Source organism: Caloenas nicobarica, chromosome Z (genome assembly GCF_036013445.1).
Source record: "Caloenas nicobarica isolate bCalNic1 chromosome Z, bCalNic1.hap1, whole genome shotgun sequence".
NCBI lineage: Eukaryota > Metazoa > Chordata > Aves > Columbiformes > Columbidae > Caloenas > Caloenas nicobarica.
The window spans coordinates 37394139-37419903 of NC_088284.1; the positions used below are offsets into that span (position 1 = coordinate 37394139).

General features: G+C 39.0%; 1 protein-coding gene across 1 annotated transcript in view; it reads left to right on the forward strand.

Annotated features, from left to right (window-relative positions):
- Positions 1-25765, forward strand: part of EPB41L4A (erythrocyte membrane protein band 4.1 like 4A) — a 135855-nt gene that overhangs the window by 55818 nt on the left and 54272 nt on the right. The window contains exons 3-9 of the mRNA XM_065655949.1: positions 2139-2190; positions 2583-2661; positions 6398-6495; positions 9471-9591; positions 15537-15624; positions 19048-19136; positions 19514-19577. Of these exons, the coding sequence (XP_065512021.1) occupies positions 2139-2190; positions 2583-2661; positions 6398-6495; positions 9471-9591; positions 15537-15624; positions 19048-19136; positions 19514-19577 (591 nt within the window). The remainder of the gene's footprint in view (positions 1-2138; positions 2191-2582; positions 2662-6397; positions 6496-9470; positions 9592-15536; positions 15625-19047; positions 19137-19513; positions 19578-25765) is intronic.

Sequence of the window (25765 nt, forward strand, 5' to 3'; positions counted from 1 at the left end):
TCTGTAATTGTTCTGTGCTCAACTTGAAAATTGAATGACACTCCAGCAATATCCATTATTTTTTAAAAAATAATCTACCTATGCATGCAAAGCTGAACTGCAAAGAGGATTATAAGGCAACATATCTTGAAGCCAATTTCAGTTCAGCAGAACTTAAGAGCTATTCTGTGATAGATTTTGATCTGATTTTGAAACAGGATAGTTTTGATCTCTTGCAGTGTAACAAAAAGCTGTCAATGATAAGGAAGTTAGCTTGACGACATGTTGTTCATACTATGATTCCAGTTTTGAGCAGAGTTCAGACCACATTCTGACCATATTGCCTAGCCAGAATGTGCACTGCAGAGTCATTTTACCTTTTTTCTGCCTGTTAACTGTAAAATCTTCATATCAGCCTATTGTGCTAGCTCAGATTGTTGCTCATTTGGAGTTCTAACACGCTGTTTGAACAAGAGTAACAAGTTTCATTCTTTCATTCTCACTTTCTATTGATGATAAGAGGGTTTATATTTGAATTGCTACTGGATGTATTTGATACAAGCAAGTACTAAATATTTTTTTATCCTTTGAAATTTAGGAAATTTTTTAAACAAATATTCCATGATTTGAAATAGCAATGGCCAAGAACAAGCCATACAGCTGTTTTTATTGATGGTGGATCAGCAGCTAATGGAAGTAGTTTGTTTTCATGTTGTTTGTTTGTTTTGTTTTTTAATAATGATAGTTGTTTACAAACAGTTATGAAATTATTTGCTTGAGATTTTCCACTAAAATATTTTGTAGTGTTTTTCCTTCTAATAGGATTTTTTTTTAGTACGGAGAAGTTTTCTGCATAGAAAGGAGAGATTTGTTGGTTAGTCATTTTATTCTTATTCTCTGTAGGGTTAGTTCAGGGTTGCAGGTGAGGAGTTTCCTTGTTCATTGGTCTCTGTAGTTTCTCAGTTAAAGAAGATGCGGGTACTAAGGGAGTAGATTCGACCAGCCTTAATTTGTTCTTTCTAGCAACTGTGTTCAACAGTCTTTTTGTTTCCAGTGTTTTAAGAAGGGGTGCCAACCTCAGCTGGTCCGAAAACTTTGTGCATGAGGGAAGAGAACTGAAGAAAAGGAAGACAAGAATGGTTTTGGCAGCTCCCTCTGCACTTTATTCGAAAACTGAATCATAGAAAAGTTAAGCTAAGGAAGAAATAAGTAGCTGGAGGGATTACAAGAGCAGGATGCTGATGACCTGTGTAGACATAATATGAAGTATGCAGCTGGTCTGTGGTCACCAGTAACATCAGGATAACTTTTGCTAGAAGTTTGATAAAGGCAGGTCAGAGTAATCAGTGAGAAATTATACTGCAGATTGTCCTTCGATCTAATAGTATGGGAAACCATCTAACAGTTCATCCCTCTGCAGCATACGAAGCACACCTCGATCATCTGTGACGCATTTCTCCAACTAGTCCTGTAAACTGTCCAGTGGAAGAGTCTGTGCCCTCCTTACTTTGGTGCCAGTTTACAGTCATCCTCTCCCCCTGCTTCTAGAAACTGTTTCTGAAAATCTAAACTATTTTTTTTTTTTCTTCTAAATTTCTTCATACTTGGTGGACATGAAGAAAAATTGATCACTACGTTCTCACAGCAATTTCTCAGGTGTTGGGAGAATGCTGTTATGCCTATTCCTCCCTACAATCTTTTGTTTTTCAGGAAACGAGTGAAGGCCCTTCATTCATTCTTTGTAGGTCCTGTCTCACATGCTTTCTTGTTACTGTTAAGTAGAATTATCCTGCTTAGGGTAATCTCCCAGGAGGAAAATAGCAAGGTTGCACATCCATATACTAGCTGCAGCAGATGAGGTAGACACCAGCAGGTACTTAGTGTGATACTTCTGCAGAGCCAGCTTGTCATGAATCTGAGATGTGGTGGCTCTTACCAAGCAGATTTGCTTTTAGGAAGACCCCTACCCCCAGAGAAGATATGCAAAATTAGATTTGTACAGACAGTGTTTCTCTGATCAGAAGCTGACACGAGTTTGTCGTTAGCAGACTGGAGTGTGTCAGTCTGCTAATAAATATAGGAATAAATATAGAATTGCAATTGTTCTGTATTAATTTTCCATGTTAAGTGACTAATTTCCACAATTATCTGTCTCACAGTACTGGCTGGATCCTGCAAAGACCCTTGCTGAACATAAAGAATTGATAAACAGTATGTATTTAATTTGAACTTAAAGTACCTATCTGAAGATGAAGTAATAGCAAGAAATAGCAAGTTAGCAATCAAATCTGAAGTTAAATCTTCAAAATAAGAAAAAACTCCAAGTGGGCAGACAGGCTGTGAATAAATAAACACAAGATTAGAAAAATAATTATAAAAATACTTTTTTTTTTCTTCGCCTCGTGTAATAAGTGTAGATATATAGGTTTGCTATGTGGGTGTAAGATTTTTTCTGAAACTTTCAAGTTTCATTAAGTATTAAGATTTCATTAAGTATTAAGATAGCCATCTTAGTAGCTGTTTTCTACTCAACCAGTAACAATTTGTAACTATTAACAGTTTGTAACAACTAACTTTTACACCAAATATTTTTTTTCCCTCAGCTGGACCACCATACACTCTGTATTTTGGCATTAAGTTCTATGCAGAGGATCCGTGTAAACTTAAAGAAGAAATAACAAGGTACAGTATTCAGTAAGAGTGTAGTTTGTTGATTTCAGGGTGGTAATCTATTCCAGCCAGGTGCATATTGTTGTGATGTAGCTGGGTTGTGGGATTTTTTTTTTTTTTTTGCTTGAACACCTGAATATTTTTTGCTTAAACATGTATAGGCAGGAAGAGAATTGTGACTAGCTTCACGATGGTCAGTATAGACAACTAACTGGAAGCCCAAGATGAAAAGATGATCTCTGGTGCATCAAAAACCAGAGGGACTTTATGTGCATTTGTGGAGGTTGTGGGGTATTTTTTTGTGTTGGTTTTTTTTTTTTTAAGGAATGCATTGTCACATTTGCATTTATATTATGCTATAATCAAGTTTAGAGTTTACTTTGATATAAAATATAAATATAGGGGATTTTCTTCTTTATTTGCCATAGCTTAAATTCCAGAACTATTTTTCAAGAGGATTTCTTTTGGTCTTTCTGCAAATATGTGAAGGAAATTGAAGAGTTGCATACTTTTGATTCTTTTAACTGAGCTTGGCCTCTACAAAAATGAGGGTGCACACACTGATGCATGCACACACGTGTGCACAGACACACACACACACATGCTTGCCTGAACTCTCACGCTCAGGATTTTCTTTTGCTTTATTCATGAAAGGCCTCAGACAATTAATTTCAGGTTCAAAAGGAAATTTGAGAATTTGCATAGGTAGGTGGACAAAACTGTTGTGCTGGCTTGCATTAATAAATGCTAAAATATTTCTTTTGATGTCCTAGTAACATGACACATGAGAATTCATCAGAATGCATGCAGGGTTTTTAATTTTCTTTAATCAACGGTAGCAGTTGTTGCAGCACAGGCAGAATATTCTTGTACCAGAGTGAGAAAATTCTTTTGTTTCCATGCTGGCACAGCAGGAACAGAGGTGTCCAATACCACAAGATTGAGGCTGGCCTGGTAAAAATAATAAATACAGTGACTTTGTAGGTAAAGGAGTATAAGCTGGCCTCAATGCGATGCCCCTGTACTGTGAAAGTTTGATGCAGTTTTCCTGTACTTTTCCAGGAGCACTTTCAACCCTGCTCACAGGGGAGGACAGGTGGCCCTGGGAATTGAGCTTTGGCCACCTAATGTGTTATGACCCGGGACGCAGGGTGGATTGCTGTCTGGGAAATGACAGGACAGAGGTGAAATTTTCAGGAACTGTTTCTCTTTGCCTTGTCATAAGGTCAGTCAGTGATCTGCACGGCTGATTAGGTGTGTGAATCTAGTCAAGAAGCATTTTAGTATAATTAGTAAACCTCTGTTCACGTCTGTGCCTTGTTTGGCCAGGCAGAATTTGCACCTTAGAAGGTACAGAGGGAGGGCATAAGAATGTGATGTGCTTGTATTGACAGTCTTCAGCAAAACAAATTGAATAGTCAAATGCCCTCAACATTTATGAACATTTATTCCTGTAGCCTCTTAAACCTTGGAAGGAAGGTATAGCTTTTCAGAAAAAAATACAGTAATAATAAAACTTTCTTCAGCTTAGGAGGGGTTGGAGGCCTCATTTTTTAAACAATAACAGTTTTTTGACCAAATATGTAATTCCAGTAACACGTTAACCAGTTTATGCTAACCAATGTGTTTATTTGGAGCATGTGTTTGTTATTTTAATGGATATGAGAGTGGAGTCTCTTCTTATTAGATGCTGATGATCTGTGACATTACATAATTGCTATTTGCAAATGATGAAAACCTGTCAAATTTGTAATTGCTTCACAGCAAAATCTATCTGGTTTGTAGGCAGAAGCTAACACTGAGGTGCTTCACATTTACATTTTCTGAATGTGTTTGCTAGAGCAAACTGGCACTTAGGTGCTATTATGTACGCATGACAAACTTGACAGTACACCAGATAAGAGCGCTTTAGCTACAAGTTTGGACAAAAGGCCTGGCTTTGTGAGGAGCATAGTGACTTTGGTGGGAATAGAGATTTTTCACTTTAAAGGAGTCACTTAAGCACTTAACAGTTGGCTCTGACTGTTCTTTGCAGGAAGGTAGTGTTTTTTCAGTTTCCTATCCTGTTTTATTTTGAGACTACAGTATGAGGATGCAGGAGTATAGATACCTGCCACATGAAAAATACATTTGCATCATCATCTGGTATGAAGCTCTGCACTGTAGAGGTGGAGGAGTGCTAACAGAAAGATGGGTGCATGTCGGAAACGTATTTCATGTTAAAAAGAAGATGCTATGTACTCCACAGTAGATGTGAAATCATCTTTGTCATTGTCACTGTTCATACAGGGAAGATTTGCCTACGTAGGACCGGCAAGCATAAGCTAGAAGCAGTACTGAGGTATTGCTTCGAGTGAAGAAACATTCAGTGTACGTGCTTTGTATTGCCTAATGACATTCCCAGAAAACTCCTCTGCAGTGCCCTGGTCCTCTAACGCAGAGAATATTAGCCATTTTTTTAAAGTGTGGACATTCTTCCTAGAATATCTGTCACAGCACAAAGTCTGCGAGATCATTAAGCAGAAAGACACTGGTATACTCATTCAGAGGCTCATCTGGGCTAATAAAGTCTAGTAAATTTGATTTGATCCTAAATAATCTGTGGATCAGCTATCATGTAACCTGCAGTTTGCAAACTTCCTTGAAATCAGCATAGATGCACTTTGAACTTGCAGATCATTCCAAGGTGCTTTCATAAGTAACTTGTACTAACACAAAATAAATTATTTGCAGTATAGCTGAATGGCTTTACATAGATAAAGTTGAATTAATGGATAATGAAAAAGCTGTGTGCTTGTATGGATGACTGTTTTTTTCTTTAAAAAGTTTTTCTCAGTATAAGTAGTATATATATATAAAATACTTTCTCAGTATTGTCATCTTTTTTATGAACTTGGTGCAATAAATATGTTTAGGATGATGTGAAACACTGCATAAATCTGTTGTAATAAAACCGGACAAAATCCAAACAGTGTTTGAAAGATTTCCTATAAATTAGTATGGGGAGCTGCAAAACCAAGCACATCCTTTGTATGATGGCTTGTTTTCTTGTCTTTACTTTTCCATGTGTTTTGTGCATATTGTTTCACTGTAAGTGGCCTCAGTATGTGCTTCATCAAGAATAGAAGCGGGTTATGACTTTGAAAATTACATTTTTACCCCTGCTATCTCTATTCCAAGAAGGAAAGTATCCTCTGCTACAACAGATACAGTCAGCTGCTAGTGGTATGCCCACCCATCTTTTTCATGGGGATATGGACTCCATCAAATCTGGTTGCTGCTCTAGAGTTGGTACTCTGGTGTATGGAAGGGAAGCCTTTGAGTAAAGAAGTATCCAATACTGAGTTATTCCTTATGTTGCTTCACTGATCAGGATAAACTTTGGCCCTTTGACAGGTTTCTTATTCAATTTTTCAGATTCCTCACCTTTTCTCTGCTTCCTGACTGCCCTATGACAGTCAAAGGAGAGAAATTACATTTTTAGGAGGAAAATGAATTGTATCTGCACAACATAAGCAGAAGGGAATACTACAGAGTGCTCCTCTACCTAGATTCTTTCACTAGGTTAATCTTAGTTGTTACTTCAAGGTCACCAGGGGAAAAGTCATTTAGAGAGAAATACAGTTTGTTACTGTCACATAGTTATGGTATGTGTTATGTCTTCAGTAAAGTGGAAGATGATGGAACATTACTTGGTGCATCAGACTCAATACTGAAGTAATAAATTTGTTTTCTCTCTGTGTTTTAGGTATCAGTTTTTCTTGCAGGTCAAGCAAGATGTTTTACAGGGCCGATTACCTTGTCCAATTGACACTGCAGCACAGCTGGGAGCATATATAATTCAGTGTAAGTTCTTCTGGCCAACTGGAAACTAATTTCTTTTAATATCCTGCATTATTAATAATTTTTAAGTGATGACTGAAGAATTCACTAACAATTTACACATTCATTTCAAAACAGAACAAAACTAGTATGACTGATTCAGCTAAAGAACTGTAAATAGATGACCATTCTGAACAGATAATATAGAAGCAATATAGAAGTCGATGTAAAGAAGAGACTGAAAAGTCAATCTGAAGACTCTTTGCCTTGCTGAGAAATCTCATGTGCTTAGGACTTCATGACTTTGGATTGCATGGAGAGTATGACAAAAACTTCATCAGGAGGTTTACAGATTTGATGAGCTATTGGCAGCCTCCAGCCAACAAAGTCTGTCAAATAAAAGACACTTTCAGAAATTACATTATGGCAATATGAATGTGCCTGTGCTTGAAGGGAGGATGTGTTTTGACCTGAAGTGAAGAATTTTAATTCTGTTTGTCATTTATCTGCATTCACCCATCAGTAGTTAGCTTTTCAGAAGTGGATGTTACATCCTGCATACTTGATAGAACTAGGAATCAATTAGAAAGGAGCTGTCTATCAGTTAGTTATTCCTTTCACCCTACAGCTCTAATTCTGTATTGAAACACACTTGGTAATCAAAAATCATATGCTGAGCCATGCTGGTGCCTGTATCTGTAGTTTGTTGTATGTTAAATTTAGATTTCCCATGAGTGATCTGTATTAAGCAAAGATTATTTGTATTAGTGGAGTTCCAAGTGTGACTCAACAACACAATACAACATTAGAAATAATCCTTTCATTTCCATTTTACACAAGGCAGCATGACTTGTCTATGAAATGGGAGTGGACATTATACAGAATTTCATGGTGTATTGTATGTGTTTCTGGAAAGATAAAATTTCAGGCAGTTTTTATTTTCATACAATTGTTTTTTAACTTCATTTTGCTGTCTAAGAAATGTGACATCATAGTCTGAAAAACTGTTTGCAATGCGCATTTCACTTCCCTGACATACGTGCCTTCCCTTAAAAAATACAGCAAGTATGAAGCAGGAAAATATGTAATGATGGTGACATCTTAATTGTATTATGAAACATGAGTAAAAAGAATAAATTCTTGGCCTCTAGTCATTTTGTAAGGTGGCTAGAGTATGGGGAGCTGATGTTTTGGTATAAAAGCCTGTTCCTGTGATTCTAATCTCAGATATTCTGTTGGAAAACAATGAGGAAGCCCATGTGAGAGAGGAGAGTTAAAGCATGGCAAAGATATTGTTCAGTGGGTTAAAGTTAGCCCTGGCACCAGCAAGCATACATTCCCCTTGACTCTATAAAAAAAGCACTGTCCTTTTATTTAGGGCCTGCGGTTGTTCAAAGTATATAAAGACACTGGAGAAATGTCTGTGCAGTTACTGAAAATATGAACCCAAAGCATGAGCACCGACATCACCAGCCTTTCCAAGGTCGCTGTGCAGGCTGTGCTTTTTTCTTTCCCAAACTGAAATGAAATGTGTTTATGGGAATTAGTAATAGCCAAGAAGCTCTGCTTCTGCAGTGGTATCAGCGGTGTCTTTCCTGGTGGACCTGGCAGCTGCTGAGATCTGGAGGAGCAGCCAAGGCCACCTGTTCTCCTGGAGCTTCTGCCCATGTCCTGTTCCAGCCGCAGTCCCTGCTTTCACCATTCAGGCTGTGCCTGGGTGTCATCTGTGGTCTCCAGGCAGATCGTGTCCTTAGCACGTGAATTGTTTTCCTCGTTTTGTGGCCAGTTCTGCAGACTGTTATAGTGGTGATGGTGGAAAAATCAGTACCCACGGCACAGTTTACAGAATATACCAGTTTTCGTATTGGGAATACTGGAGTTGTTGCTGTTGTAGTCATTCATGCTCTTATTGCTGCTGTGGGCAAGAACCACATTGTTTTTACGGAGGTTTTCTACAGAAACGTCTCAACATCTCTACTGATCAGCTTGCTGTCTTGTTCTAGAAATGTCATTAAATTCTGGAAAGAAACATGAGTTACTAGATGAGTCTTTTTCTTCCTGGCTCTTGAAGAAGCTCCTTTTGGCTGTTTTTGGCTTGCGCATTGGATAGAAACCATCCATCCTTTTCTCAGAGAAGCCCAGTCTATGTAGATTTTGTGTAGTGTTATTAAAAAATTGAAATACTTTTGCAGAGTTTCTCAGATAGATGCAGTTATAGTTAAGATCAGTAGAAGTGAGTTCTGACCAAGGTGTGCATTTATTTTATAATTGCATTGTGAGATGTAAACTGACCTGACTAATGTATGCAGATTCATGGTTGTTTCAAAGAAAATTATTTCAGCTATCCATTAAGTTATTTTCTTTAAGAAATGATTTTTAAAAATTGTTTTGATTTTGATAGTGAATTTAATGTTCAGGAAATATATCGATATTTTATTGAAAAATGAACTTTTGTGTTTCCTCACAAGAGACAGTGCTTACTCTTAGGAGGGCATACGTCTAGGTGTCTCAGGATATTTGTATACATTTGCATTCCCACACTGACATTTATGTTAGGAGTCTCAGCAACAATATGGATCAGCTCTATCTATAATATTACAACTTACTGTGAGGGCATAGATAATCTAAAAACTAGACTTTTCTTCTACACTTATTATACATATGCTGCCAAAAAATATAGGTTATCAAATTTTGACTTTACTGGTTTGGAAAAAATTATATCTACTCCTATAAAAGTGGTAGATTTCCTATCAAAACCTCTAGCTCTTTGAACCTTCCATTTCTCTTCTGAAGTGACTGGAAACATTTTTTCTTGGTTTTATGTGTGCTAACGTGAACAGTTCTATACTGTCTTTGAGTTTTTTAACTGACTGCATGGTAAATTGACAGTCAGTTGCAAAGAGGTGGCTTGGCACCAGTAGTGGATTACTTAACATATTTTTTGTTTAACATAAAGCATTGAAAATAGGTAACCTATCTTCTCTTCTTGTGTCCTCTAGCTGAGCTGGGAGACTATGACCCATATAAGCACACTGCAGGTTATGTCTCGGAGTACCGCTTTGTTCCAGACCAGAAGGAAGAGCTGGAGGATGCCATAGAGCGGATACACAAAACTCTGATGTAAGAATTCAGTACTATTGGGAACTTGGCAGGTAAAATCAAATTTGTAGGTGCTTGGTAGTAAGGGAGCAGCTTGTGGTGCAGAGTGGAGGTCTCTAGACCCAAGGAAAGAATACAGGGCATCCCGCATGTCCCGCAGAAACAGAAAACATTTTACATAGTTGGAGTTGTTCTTTTAGGAACTGAGTAGGACAATAACTGGAAATACAATGTCTGTCAGACCTAGGTACGGGTGTCTCAGAACTAGCAGTTTCAATAGTGCTTCTGTTTCCTCTCGTTTTTGTAGTTAAAAAGAATGAAATAAAAATCTGTGAGTTCAGTTCTGTATTCCAGGACAGATTTTCTGCAAGTTGCTTTTTATGCTCATGCCTCAGTTTACTGTCTGTAAGATGGGGTTAATAACATTTCATTTCTTCATAGTGTCCCATGTATTCAAATGAACTGTTAGGACAAAACCACTTTTAATCTAATAATGTACAGCAGCACTTCATACAGTGAAGCCTCTATTTTCTTGCAAGATCCTTAGCTGTGGTAATGAGGAGTGCTTGTAGCAACTTGCATGAATCTTTGTGGGAGCAGCTCACATTGCAGGAGGTACCAGGAAAGTAGTTTGTATGTCCATGGATTAAGTGATAACCTCAGTTGCGACATCTGCATGAATTAAAGAGACGGTTTGGTTTTACAGGCATGAAGTTCTTTCATTTTATGAACCAACATATCTTACGTAAGACGTATTGGCAGTGGTCAATACAAAGGATTCCACTGTAAGGAAGAACACGTGATTTGTAGGAAAAAAAGTGGCACCTAGAAACAGGCAGCACTGAATAAAAGTGCTGGTTTCTGGACAAAAACCAAACAAATTCCAAAACTTTGCATTTGATCTTAAAGCAGTGGAAACACATGTTATCTTGTGGCCCTCAAAATAGTTTTGGTTTAAACTGAGCAAGGCACTACAGAAGTTCCCAGACATTGAAACTGTACCTGATAACATTTCTCATGTATGAGAAGGAGCTGAGAAGGTGCGAATAAGCGAGAGTTATGGTACTTGGCAGGGGCAACTGTTGAAGAGGTTGTGGGAGCAGAATATTGCACTGCAGACAGGACAAAGGAGAGCTACAGAGATCCGAAACATGTCTGTCAGCAGACCTGGGAGATTCGTGCAATACCAACTTAACCTTCATCAAAGTTGGAAAGGGCAGATTCATTTTATAATAGAGATTGCAAAACTGCAATTCTCCATCTTCCAGTTATTGGAATACTAATCACCTTGGACACAGAACATGTGACTTGTATATGTATCACTGACATTCTGGATAATCTCTGCCTCATGGTGGATCTCAAGATGCTGCTTTTGGAGCCTGTTCATTTTCTGTCATACTGTAATTTGTACCTACATTGCCTTCCCTTGATTACTTGTCAACAGAGTGGGAAGCAAAACTGCAATTAGGGTAACCAGGAGACAAGAACTGGTAACCCCTGGCCCCATTGGTTCTGTCAGTATTTGAGAGAGGAACAACAGCAGCAACATAGAGAGGAAAAACATATTAATCTCATAGGGAAGTTGGAGCAAAGAACATAATTTCCAGTAAAGAAGGCAGAGTCAGAAAGCGATCCTGTGTGAATATAGCTTAAATACTGGATGCATTTGCAGCAGCTGTGTACGTAGTCTTCTTAAAGAGGCATTTTAACTCTAACGTGGTCATACAAAAAATACAAAAATGTCCCCATCAATTCAGAGCCACTGTTTGTCCCTCTTATTCATCTTTAGAAATGGCCTTCTATGTATGAAACACTTGCAGTGAGATTAGTTTAGACTGACATACTCTTCATGTATGAATAACAGAGGCCAAACCACCACTCACTGTGTGAAAGCACTGCAAATCAGAGATATTTGGCTTCCCAATGTGCTGTTCCAAATATTAGGCCATAGTGCCTTCAAAAATGCAAACCATGAAATTGGTTTTGAAAATAAAATACATGCCAGAAGTTCAACTGTATATAAAGCCAAAGTAAACATTTACTTGCTTATCTCCAAGTTCATGTTCCTGGTAAGTATAAAGAAGCTTGTTCTAACAAATCCACGTTAGGTGCAATTGTGATATAACCATTTATTAAGATGAGAACAGTAAAGAATATTTTATGAGTATGTTCATCATACCCTTTGTCAAATTAACGTAGAGATAATCAGAGCTAGCCATCTTGTATGTAGATCTAGATTTCTTGATTCTCTTGCTATAATGAAGCCACAGTCTGGATAGTTTTGCACATTAGTGCTATTTGTGCCTTGTTTAATGAGAATAGGTATTAACTCAGAGACGCAGCTGTTCAATCTGTAATTGAACTCTGTGCCAGCAGCCACATTGACCTGAGCTTTCTCTTTCAGGGAAGAAAGTCTGTTGTTCAATAATTATTTCTGTGTGGTTGCCTGACTGTCTTATAGTAATTGATGCGTTACAGAGAACCTTACTACAGGTCCTTTTATGAAGTAAAAAAGTACTGTTTTTTTCTGTTCCAGAGATTGGAAACTTAGTCACAGGGCATTTGTTTGGTTCAACATCACAGAGATTGTGTTTGAGAAGTGAAACTTGAGATGAATTGCTATGTACCAGGGCACTGATACTAAGCAACCTTCATTCCTCTCTCTCAGGTTTCTGTAGTCTTTAGTGTAGTAAATCAGATTAAGACTGATTTGCCTCCAAAAGTTTGTAACCTTGAAGATTAAATTCAGAAGCCAGGGGAACAGTGGTCCCGAAGAGGAGTGATAACTGTCTTAACACTGTCTCTAGTGTTTTTATACACTTACTGATCTAGAACTCTGATACTCTTTTGCTGCCTGGCTGCAGTTAGCTGTCAGGGGTTTAGCAGCATCAGAAAAGATAGCGAAATGAAGGTGTACCCATTGCTAGTTCTGCCTGGCAGTCATCAGTACTGCCAGCATTGACTTCTCCACAGGTGACAGTGGTCTCTTTAGTTAAGAAGTTTGAAGCTAGAATGGCTGAGGGCATATCCCAAATTATCTCACCTACCAGAGATATTTTAGGGACAGGTTTGTGATATGGTTTGGAAGAACTTCTTTATCCTTTCTGGAGTTCAGCATGGAAGTGCAGGGCTTTTTTTTGCAAGACAGCTGTGGCACTACATGTACCTTGCTTCTACTAGTTATGTCCAGATAAACTGGTTTTGGTCACAGGTCATCTCTCAGATTTTTTACATGGCAAAACAGCTATTCAGAGATTCATTCAGGATTCAGTTTTTTGAGAAAGTTTCTAAATGAAGTAAGGTGAGGGAAGTCAGAGGTGGGTGGCAGTTTCTGATTGCATAAATTCTTTGCAGCCTGCCTACTGTGATTGTTGTCCCATCTGGAAATCAGCAGGACAATCCCAAGGTCAGATATCAGGGTGTGGTGACCTCATGTTGTCATGCACATCTGGAGGCGCAAACAGTGGCTTCAGGACTTGCAAGTGAGGAAGCAGATGCTCGTGGTGCTGGAGGAGGGATGTGATTCCTCAGTGCAAATGGGAAAGCTTGTCTTGGCCCTCTGACATTGCCCATTTCAGTCTGCAGCAGATCTGGGACTGACTGGTGCTTGCCAAGGCAGCTGTTCATGTGTTTTGAATTGATATTACATGCTTTCAATGGGGCATAAGGAAAGCTAAAGTGCCCCTGATACTATAGTTAGTTTTCAGAGTAGTCTTCAATGTTGTTTATGGCCATCAGTGGCACTGATGTCCATCTAAATGAGCAGTGCGTGTCCGCTGCATGGCTATTACATTGCCTGCTCTGTCATTACCAACTGCAAAAACTGTTATAGTTTTGGAGTGTATTGCCAGGCTGTATGATGCTGAGAAGAGTTTGTGTTTTCATACATGGTCAGAATGAATAATGAAACACCCTTTGTAATGGTGGGAATTGTTTCAGTCCCTGACATTCCCCTCTCTCCTTCACGTTCTGTCTTTTCCATCTGCATTTGGGAGGACCTCTTCCTCCGGCTTCCACCTACTTCCCTCGGAAGATCTAGCTCACATCTTTACTTCCTTTAATATTTTTGCAATTACACTTTCTTATAAAGTACGTACCATTGTGAAAAGACTTATACATGCACACACACTTATTTGACATTTGGGCCTTTCGGTACTTTCAGAGACAGGTGAGAATAGGGATAAGCACATCAGCATTTTTCTAAGCATGGTCAGTAAGGAAACACTAACAGCGGTATTTAAATTGATGTTGCATTCTAGCACTAATTCATTAAAGGGGTAATCCATTTAGCTCAGGACTGAGATTTAGCCTGCCTGGGTACTCAGTAAGTCAATACTGCTCCAGTGAACATTTTGCTTACATTTCTGAGAGCTACCAACAAGATTTAAACAAAATCAAAACCTCAAAAGCTGTGCAGTAAATTTTTATAGCAGAAGGGGATAAAACATGTCACATGTGACAGAACTGGCATGCTGAATAGCCAGTGTTCTGCATATTGTGAATACAGAGGTGAATCACAGATCTACTGGGAAATCTAGCTCTTGAAGAAAGGGATTTTTCTTACAAGCTTTAGTTCTATGGCTTTTCCAGGAATCTTTGGAAAGAAAGGCTAACACCTGAAACAGTACCAGTGCTGCTGGGTGGATCAGATGAGCTGAAGCAGCCCATCTCCCAGATACAAAGAAGGTATTTTAAATACCTGTACAACTGCATTCATGCTAGCACTGCTGTTTCACATCTTTCGCATTGTTTGTGTTTTTTACCTCGTCAGGCATAACACAAAGTTGGGAAAACCTGGAAGGTAGCTTCTAGGCTGGAGAGAATGTAGAGACAAGATGCAATAATGTGCATATGGCAGGACTTTTCCAGGCCTTGAGTCAAGATGTTGAGCTCTGCTTCACACCTTGAATTTGAAAGGAAGCAAATGCAGTGAAGTATTTCCCCAAGAGAACAGTCAAAGGATGAAGCAGGAGATGCACCTTTTTGAGTTGATATTTTCACAAGATGTGCTGTACTTTCCTGATAAAAGTCCAGTAGCTTTCACAGAAGTATTAAAAAGGAGTAAACATGAAAATGCAGCTTCAGTTATTTCAGTCTTGCAACAGAGAGTCTTACACTTGTATCAATGGCAGTTATGAAGGGAAGAACAAATTAAATTTTGAGGCTGTCTGTTGAAGTCTTTAAATTTATTTAAACATTTTGCCCTTTTTGAAAGTAAATCCTTCATCAGTGATATCAGATATGTTCCTAGTAGCCAGGATTTTTTTCCCACTGGTTTTCCCCTATTGTTTCCTACCAGCGTGCAACTGATGGTAGTTTTTAACTGATGAATTGATACTTGCAGATAGGAGGGTAAAACGGATCTTTGAAACTGGTAATCTCCTGAGACAGATTCCAGATTTTGTTTTCACAGACTTGGGTGTTACCAGTTGGTGTGGCTTGCTGTAGGCACAATTTTATGAAGAAAGGAATATTTTATCTGAAATAATGAAATCTGCTTTCAGACAGACATCCTTTGTATCTTCAGCACTGCTATGGGTATATAGTACCCCAGTCAATCATTCCATTCCTGCTTTATTAATAATAATGTAGTTAGTGGAAAAAAGAAGTTATTTTGCATATTCAAGCCTAAAAATGGAATGTCTGAAGTGTGATCCTGACAACAGGGAAAAGATCAGCCACTGCAGTAGTCATAAATTGTATCTATGATAGGATATATCTGTGGTTGGATCTTACAGCAGGGGGTTTAGTAAAAGTTCGTGCCTGCTGTCCATTCTCAGTTGGAGTGAGCAGAAGTACAGTGCTGAAAGGATAATAACAGTCTAAACAAATGGTAGGATGGGTTGCATACCTGTCCAGCAAACTGCATTTATTAGTGTGAGTCCAGCAAACTGCATTTATTAGTATGATCTATTTTAGTATGTTGACTGGAAGTGCAAATTTCTTACACAGACTTTTGTTCACAGGGGTCAGGTTCCTGCTGAAGCAGAAGCAAACTTCTTAGGGGTGGCTAAATCCCTGGAAATGTATGGAGTGGATCTCCATCCTGTTTATGTAAGTATTGTTTGAATATCTTAAACTTGGTAACAATAAAAAAAAAATTCTTGTGCTAATGTGGGGGAGAGTGTTTATGCAGTTTAGTTGCTACAGAATAACTTGAAAGGAAACCCTGTACTTAAGAAATGCAAAGGAAGACACATTTACAGACTAAGGGGATTAATTTAGTTATACGTACAGAAGCCTAATGGTTTTCAGATGAAAGGCTGTGATTCTATTCCACCTATAAAAGACAATCAGTTATACTCTGGAAAAAACCAATTCACCTAAATAAGTAATCAGTGCAAGTGTCAGGAGAGATGAGAGAGGGTTATAACTTTTGTCTTTGACAAAAGAATTTGCACATTATTCTTGTGTAAATGACAGCAAGTGTGTCCTTAAACCTTTTCAATGCTATTGCAAAACCTAGGGTGGAGTAGCAGCAGCATGTCTGGCTTTTTTTAATATTTGTTGTGAAAGTTTTGCTAAAGATCCAGAGTACCTTTCCACCTTTTCTCTGCTGCTTCATGCAGCATTGGAAGTTGCCTCAGCAAAACCCTCCACTTCTTTTGTAGAACAGCATGTATGTTGGGACTGGATCCAAGTCATCACCTGGAGGCTATGTGCTCCTGGTGGAAACATCATTCTGTCTTGTTTGAATTATTGTGCTTGTGGCAGGGTTTTCTTTGAATAGAAGAAAATCAAAAGTTCAAATGGGGAGATGTAATGTAGATAGTTAAGTGAGTTAGATGTCAGTACTTTATAAAAGTACTGACATCCTCAGTCAGGCAGGAGAGGTGCCTGAGGACTGGAGGAAAGCAAATGTCACTCCTGTCTTCAAAAAGGGCAAGAAGGAGGACCCAGGTAACTATAGACCGGTCAGCCTCACCTCCATCCCTGGAAAGGTGATGGAAAAACTTATCCTTGGTGCCATCTCAAGGCATTTCAAGGATAAGTGTGTCATCAGGGACAGTCAACATGGCTTCACCAAGGGGAAGTTGTGCTTGACCAACCTCATAGCATTTTATGAGGGCACGTCGAGGTGGATAGATGACGGCAGAGCGGTGGATGTGGTCTACCTTGACTTCAGTAAAGCATTTGACACCGTCTCTTACAGCACCCTCATGGCTAAACTGAGGAAGTGTGGTCTGGATGATCGGGTAGTGAGGTGGACCGCGAACTGGCTGAAGGAAAGAAGCCAGACAGTTGTGGTCAATGGGGCAGAGTCTAGTTAGAGGCGTGTATCTAGTGGAGTCCCTCAAGGGTCGGTACTGGGACCAGTACTATTCAGTATATTCATCAACAACTTGGGGGAGGGAAGAGAGTGCACTCTCAGCAAGTTTGCTGATGATACAAAATTGGGAGGAGTGGCTGACACACCAGAAGGCTGTGCTGCCATCAAGCGAGATCTGGACAGGCTGGAGAGTTGGGTGGGGAAAAATTTAATGAAATACAACAAGGGCAAGTGTAGAGTTTTGCATCTGGGTAGGAACAACCCCAGGTTCCAGTATAGGTTGGGGAACGACCTGTTGGAGAGCAGTGTAGGGGAAAGGGACCTGGGGGTCCTGGTGGACAGTAGGATGACCATGAGCCAGCACTGTGCCCTTGTGGCGAGGAAGGCCAATGGTACCTGGGGTGGATTAGAAGGGGGGTGGTTAGTAGGTCGAGAGAGGTTCTCCTCCCCCTCTACTCTGCTCTGGTGAGACCACATCTGGAATATTGTGTCCAGTTCTGGGCCCCTCAGTTCAAGAAGGACAGGGAACTGCTGGAGAGAGTCCAGCGCAGGGCCACAAAGATGGTGGAGTGGAGCATCTCCCTTATGAGGAAAGGCTGAGGGAGCTGGGGCTCTTGAGCTTGGAGAAGAGGAGACTGAGGGGTGACCTCATTAATGTTTATAAATATGTAAAGGATGAGTGTCAGGAGGATGGAGCCAGGCTCTTCTCGGTGACAACCAGTGATAGGACAAGGGGCAATGGGTACAAACTGTAACACAGGAAGTTTCTTCTCTAGAGACATTCAAAACCCACCTGGACAAATTGCTGCGTAACTTCATCTAGGTGTTCCTGCTCCGGCAGGGGGATTGGACTAGATGATCTTTTGAGGTCCCTTGCAATCCCTGACATTCTGTGATTCTGTGTGCGAAAGAAAATAAAGAAATCAAGATACTACCAGAAGATTAAGTATGTATTTCTTGCTGAAAATTGCAGAGCCTGCAATATGAAGTGTTTTTTTACTGCACCCTGTGGCTTAATTGTGTTCATATACCATGCTCTGTGAGCCTCCCACCCACAAAAACTGGGGGAGTTACTGGAACAAGATTCAACATGATGCAACAAATTCATGTTAAATTAGCAGAGCCTGGAATTTTTTTTTCCTTGTAGCTTGGCTTTGCTGTGCAATAAGAACCCTGCCTGAGTATTGAAGCAAGACTTGTAATACACCCAGGTCTAACCCATTAATATAATAATTTCTATTTATATTACAACAGCAACAAAAGCTCTCATTTGAGACTGAAGCTGCACACATGAAGAGATGTAGTTCTTGTCCTCATTTGGTCATATTAAAAGAAAAGTTGCTTAGCTGTTAGTTCACTGAGGAGCACAGGCAGAGCTCTCCGGGTGTGCTGGAGCTTTGGCACATCAGTAGTCATGCAGAAGGACACTTTCTACAGTCGGTCCATCTCACAGTTTATATTTTTTGCAGTTCCTGTTCTGCTGGTTGAGAGCTTGCAGGGCTCTTTCTCCTTGCCTCAAGTAGGCAGGTGATTGAGCTTTTGCAGCTGACTTTCTTTTAAACTCATGCACTCTTTCAAGTTTAGGGTTCATCTGATTTTGGTTACTGACTGTAAATGAGGTTGGCGGGGGCCTTCTGCCCCTTGGCAGCAGGGTTTTCACCCTGTTCTTTCCCAACACAGCTTGTGATTTGGATTCTGACCTCAGGAGTGGTTTCCTTTGGAGGAGATGATGCATGTGACTGTTCCTTGCATGTCAGTACCCATTCTGAACAAACAAATGTTCTGAATCTCTCAAAGGAGCTCCGTCACTTGCTAGCAATACGCAGGTTAAACTATTTTAAGAGGGAGAAGGCAGCTATGAGGTTATAACATTATAGCAGAACAGGTCAGAAAATCACTATTTGCCTTCAGCTTAATGTCATGATATCTATTGCATTCGTGTCTGAATAAAGAGTTTAGTTTCTGAGTTTTGGCTGTTTGCTAAATAGCCAAAAGTAATTCCCTAAAAAAAAGAAGTTATTTTTCTCTTTCACCATGGCGTGTGGAATCTCTCATGCTTTCCCTCATTGCCATTTTTTCTTGCCCTTTTGCACAGAGAGTGAAACAGTATGTTCAAAGTCAGTCATCAGACTGACTTCCTCACTAGACCTACTGCTACAGTGATACAACTTTTAACCATATAAATGTCATACATTTTTATTTTCTAGGGTGAAAATAAGTCTGAATATTTTTTAGGATTGACACCTACAGGAGTTGTTGTCTACAAGAATAAAAAACAAGTAGGAAAATATTTTTGGTATGTATAATTTAAATGTGCAGTTTGTGCTAAAACAACAACAGTAGTGCTGTGATTTGTGATACCTATTTGAAAGGGTAATTGTATAAATTAAAAAAAAAATGTATACTCGGAATTCCTAATCTTTATCTGGGCTATAAAGATTTAAAATTCTTTGATAATCCAAGTATTGAAAAAAATAGTTCACCTTTACCATATCATGCTGAAATGTTTAAATACTGCTAATTTTCTGTTGTTATCTGGTGCATATCTGAAAAAAAAATCTACTTGCAAATTCCTTTTTGTCTTTGTTTGAAAGTATATAGAACTTCATATTTTGTTATGCTTGAAATGAAAATCTCATGAAGTTCCATCTGTCTTTTTTTCCAATGTTACAGGCCTAGAATCACAAAAGTTCACTTCAAGGAAACACAGTTTGAACTTAGAGTCCTGGGAAAAGATGTAAGTTTTCATTTAAGCCTGAAAGAAAAAAAAAAAAGATAATCTCAGGTCTAGTGAAGTGGGAAATTTTGTGCGTCCATCAAAGTCTAATTTATTTTATTGACATTTACTACAAGAAATAGTCAATGTGAAGTTAATTTTATTGATAGTTACTGCATGAAAATTGCCTTATCCTCAAATGTTGTATGTTCGTGATAGTGATTGCAGTTTTATTAAAGAATGAGGAGCAAGAAAGATTTTCTGTCTATGCTTTGCAGGCAAGGGGAGAGAACTTCAGTAGAACAGTACCGAAGTAGGAATACTGTAACCAACCTTTATCATTTTATATCATGCTCTGTAAATTAGAGTAGACTACTTCTGCAATGCCTTGTTTATGGTGTTACAAAGTGCTTTTAAACTAGGCTAAATCCACAGTGAAAGCTAATCTTAACCAAAATGTGGATGGAGGAAAACTCACAAAGCTGTTAGGCACAAGTAATTTTGTAGCTTGGAAACAGAAGCAGCCACATAATGTAGCTCGAAATCCATTTGTCAGAGTTAAACTTCATTGTGCTATTAGACCATTTGAGAGAAAACAACGTTGGTTACAGTGGAGAAAGGATAGCAAGTTAATAGCAAGAGAAGAGGTTTTAAGATAGAGTCAGTTGAAAAAAAAGATAAATCTATTTATCATCTATGAAGCATGTGTGGCACAGGGAGGAAGAGAAGAGTGTTGAGGATGTAGGGAAAATTATGAAGTGTAAAAAAAAAAAAAAGTTGCAGTCAGTCCATGATTTTTGGTATCTGGTTGAGTTATAAGTTTAGTTTGAGTTATTTTTTGGAAGTACTTTGTAGGTCTCTTTGGAATATCAGGGCTGAAAGTTTATAGTTTTAAATAAGTATTAACCTGCTGGCAATATTCCCCTTTACTGATTATCTACCTATCTTCAATCATCTATGTAGTGGCTGTTATTCTCATCTGTTATTTTTTCCATGAGGCCATTTGGCACATTCTGGGAAATATAAGTGTAGCCCTGACTAGTTGTCTTGCTTTTCTCATGGACAGCATTTCTAGTGCCTCTGCAGATGTATTGGCAAGTTTTGCTTTTGTTATCCCAGTGGTTTGTTTCTACTTGGTGTGGTGATCCATGAGAATTTTGTTTCTGTTGGTGTATTTGTTGAAATCAAAGAGTTGTTTAAAGGCTGGGGGAATGTTGGGAAAACTTTTCTCCATGTTTCATGTGAAGGGTGAATGGCTCTTCATGTATAAACAAGTCTGAGTTTGACTTAGAGTGAATTGCATTGAAGTGATTCTGTAGTTTCTGTTTGATGTCACATATGTATAGTCTTTGTCTGAATCATGTGGAATTGCAGAGATTTAACATGCTGAGCAGAAAACCTGGGAGCTTTGGAAAACATGCTGAAATTCAGACTCTGAATGTTGATGGTTGGTGAACGCTTACTGTTGTGATCGTAAGGCAAACACTTTGATAGCAACTTGGTAATTGCAAGTCTCCACAGGTACTTTTAGGAAATTGTTCAAGAGAATAGTAAGTACAAGGGTGTGTACCATTATTAAAATCTCCTTTGCAACTAATAGTCATTGGAAGTGTTTCTACAGTGCTTCATATCCTAACAAGATCAGGAAAAGCCAAAATGGCCCACAAAAATCTTCCTCTCCTTTTTTTTTTTTTAAACATTCTGGTGGTGTTACTTTGAACAAAATTATTTATTAGAATAAGTAAACACTAGCCTTAGTCTCCTAATTAAAACCATCATAACAATTCATGCTGTTCTGCACCCAGAGGAGGAAAAGCTCATCAGTTTATTTATACAACTGTATGTTCTAATACTCCTCAAAAACTTAATTCACAAATTTCTTTTATTCCTCTGTTTTTTGGAATAAATGCTATAACTTTGTCCTTCCATGTGGGACATGAGTTGGCAGTATAGAATAGGAGAGTAAACATGCCATTTTTACTTCATCTTGCCTCCTGGCATATCACTTTATGGCCCAGGGAGTTAATACTTTCCTTGTTTCAGATGTGGTCTACCAAGTCTGAAACATGTTATGTGTTTCCAGTTAGTTGGAGAGAAAAACAGAAAAGATTGAGGAAGAGAAGAAATAATGGAAGCTTTCCTGTGCCTCAGATGGAGCTTTATGGCATATAATGAAGGAATTAACATCATGTACTAAGAAGAGCAGCATATTTCTGAGTATATTGAGTGCTTTGTGTGAATTATGTTTTCCATATTGTAGTGAAAGCTCTGTGCAGGCTGGATTTTGCTTTGTGTTTTCAGACACTAGTTACTTTTATTCACACTTCGGGTACACGTCCTCATCAAGAGGGAGCTGTTGGTGCATTTAGTCTGATGAAGTCTTGCTCTTCTCCTGCACGGGGTTACTTGTGGTAAATTCTTTGTTCTCCATTTCAATAAATTCATCTGAGATTTTTTTCAAACCTACCAAAAGACTTTGAATGTGTACTTCCCACTAAAGGGGCAGAAGTGGACACACTGATTTTCTTGACAGATGTCTGACATGGCAGTCTAAATGTACAGGTCCATGTCCTTAGGCTACCTAAAAAATACACTGTGGGGTGCCTGTGTCAGCAATATTTTCGTCTGCTGAGTTTGTTTTACAGTGTTTTACTGAGCAAAAGATATTTAATGCTTACTGTCTTAATAACAAAGTAAGGTGCTCTCGCCTTTCCTGTTTTGTAGTGTAATCTCTTCATATCTCTTCCATGAGAACATTTCCTGTATATTTAACTGCTTTATATTTTTACTGCTTACCTGTTGCTATTATGTGCAAGCATGACCATCAGCATTTTGGTTTTATTTTTCAGTACTTCGCTTGTATTATATGTTTTCTCCCTAAGGCTATTGCTATTGCCACTTCATAAACAAAATACTGTCCTTAATATTTGGCCATCCATGACTTATTCTGACATGGGAGACTAATGACCTGGACCAGCTGACAGAAACTCTTTTTTTCAGTGCTGTTAATCATTGAATCAGTATTTTGTTGTCCCCTGAGTGGACCCATGCTGTGAATTCTGAGCTAGAAATATGGTATGCTTTTTGTGAAACCTCTAAGTATCGGCATGAAGTTAGGAACCCTTCCCCTGCAACGACTGCATAGAAGGGCTCCGTGAACACGGCAAATAATCACAAAGAATTTTTGAAGATAAGGAAAGTGTATTTTCGTGCAGTTTCCTTTAAGAAGGAGAGATCCATCTGATGCCTGTGCACAGTTCCTGGTAGCATAGATGTCTGTTGAGCAACCTTTCTGGAAATGATCCAGCAATACAGGTGGCTGCCAAAAGCTGCCACCCACCCCCACCAAATGCAGCAAAACAGAGCCTAATCACAATGGGTGCACTGTGTGGAAGTGGGTAATCGGAGGGGTGCACAGCACCCCTTCTGTGGTCTCCCCATGTGAGGAACACGACTTGCTTCCTAGATTTCTCTCTCAACCAAGGATGTGAAACAAAATAGAGAAAAACATGCTTTGATAGATTGTGTAGGCTGGGAATGTAAATGTAATAATATGCAGGAGTGAGAGATGTGGAGCTTTTTTGCCTGTAGGTAGCAAGTACTTCTGTGCTGTTCCCCACAACTCCATACTGTTTTCTGTAACAGCGCCTTTTATTTGGCTGCACTGTCTGAACATGCAAGTGAATGATTTCACTCCTTTGCAGAGTTTATGCAAAGCTTCTGTACTTGTTACTTTTCATGTTTCTCTTTCACCAAACCAGAAAGTGTTGAATGTGTAAAACACTTGCTTTCTTTTTTTTTTTTTTTCTTTTGTTCTAAGAGACGGGTTTTTCAGAAGTCTGAAATTTCTATTTTGAGGGATTTTGAAATTTGGTTTCTTTCAAGTCAGAGTAAACCCCCAAACAGTGCAGTTAAAAATGGTTTACACATTTTCAGGACATGCCTTCCTCTGCAGTCTTGCTTAGTCAGATAAAGGGGCCTAGCTCAGCTGAATTAATACGGTGAAATTGGTAAAGACTGTTTTGAGGAGCAATACCAATACTGACACTGACACAAGGCAATTCCAAAGCACATAATGCTCCCCATTCTGGTGGCTAAAACTTGTCTGACTACAATATTTTTGTATTCTTTTAAATAGCCTCAGAAAACCCTGGAAATTTATTTTTTTAATCTGCCTAGTATAAGTGTCAGAAGTTTGAAAAATAATTACATTAATAAGGTGGTTCAGCTGTACCCCTTCCTGTCACACACTATATTCCATATTGAGTTACAAGTTCGAGGCAAGAATTTTAAATTTTGTTTGTTCCTCTTGCAGTTTCTTGAGAAGTTTAAAAGGTTTTGGAGAGATGTTCCTCCCATTCTACAGTCCAATTTAGCTTAGATTTGAATTCCAGACAAAAATAGCATTTTGATACTTTTATTATGGCTTAAGAAGTACAAATGACTTTTGTATAATTTGCATTTGCACCCATTTAAGGCAGAATGGTAGTGGAGGGTGGAGATGAGCAAGCAGTGTTAATATGTCATATAGAACAGTTTTGGATTGTTTTAGTTGGTTGGGGGTTTTCTTGGCTTTTCTTAACAGCATTCTTAGCCATGTTAGAAGGATTCTAAGCTTGGTTCAAGGCTTGATAGCAAAATCTTCAGTAATGAACATTTTGGAAGGAGAACTAGGATTAAGATTCCTGCTTAAACTTAAATTCATTGCCACTGTGTTACTGTCAGCATTTTGTAAGTTCTTCTTTAGTCTTTTTTTAAATTGGTATAGTATGAGGCTGAGATATATTTGTTTCAATCTTGACATGCTTCATGCAAACTGGCATAGCTAGTAATTTTAATTCCTGACTTGTGTAATGTTCTCAAAGACTGACCTTGTGTAACCAATGATAATACATTGTCTGTTACATAAGTTATGATTGGTATGCATTATGTAAATATATAAAGACAGCATATTTCCTACTGGAGTTAACAACTGGTAGTATCAAGGTATGTGCCTAACCTGGCAAAAAATAATGTTGGGAAGCAGTTGCTTCAGAGCTAGTGTTAATATTTCTGTTACATGTACATGCATGTGTATTACATGTGCATTCAGTGTGCTCTGTAATGGGGCAAGATTGTTCCTTATCCTATATTAATATTCAGTGCAACTGGGAAGAGTGGTCTGTGTGCAGGCAGGCTTCCTACTGTGGTTTTGGGTTTTTCTTGTTAATTTTCTAGAGCCTGGATTGGTGGGAACATGTCTTGTCATAAATTATGGCAGCTAAAGCCCGCTCTGAATCATAGGTTTTCAAAATGTTTTTGATCTGTGGATGGGGGCAGTGCTCCATGGAACAGATGTTAAGTCTACTGCCTGTGGCCCTCTTATCTTTGGAGAAATCCATGAACTTCACAAACAAGGGATCTTATGGCCCCCAGAGGGAAGAACTTTCATTTTAAGTTTGTGTCTTCTCTTCCAGGTGGACCTGAGCTTGCCTTGCATAGGCACTGAGCTAACTGGGCACAAAGCAGCTCTGAGCTTGAAAGCTGCGTAATTGTGCTGCCACAGCCAAGCAAGCCGGGAGCTGTTTGGAAGGGTAGTGTGGGCACTCCTGAGCTAGTACATCAGCTCCAGCAGCTCCAGAGTCGTTTTGTGGTTAGGTAGAGCAATGACCTCTCTGACTTGTCTCCTTTGAAGGCATTAATAACACACTTTCAGTCTTTCAGTTAAGCGTGGGGGAGTTAAGGTGGAGTGCTGTACCAATTACCAGCTATTTAGTGGAGATCTCAAAGGCCCTGCCAGATCAGTCTTCCCGCTGATTTGAAGGGCAGCATAAAATAGATAAGGGCTGTAGCTACATGTTTGAATGCCCATCTATTTATAACTTGGTAGTATAGTCAAGCTATCTGCATCTGACTGGAGGCTGGCTAACGTGATGCCCATCTACAAGAAGGGCCGGAAGGAGGATCTGGGGAACTACAGACCTGTCAGTCTAACCTTGATGCTGGAGAAGGTCATGGAACAGATGATCTTGAGTAACATCACATGGCACATATGAGACAGCCAAGTGATCAGGCCCAGCCAACATGGGTTTATGAAAGGCAGGTCCTGTTTGACCAACCTGATCTCCTGCTATGACAAGCTGACCCAACTAGTAGATGAGGGAAAGGCTGTGGATGTTGTATACTTAGACTTCAGTAAAGCCTTTGACACCACATCCCACAACATTCTC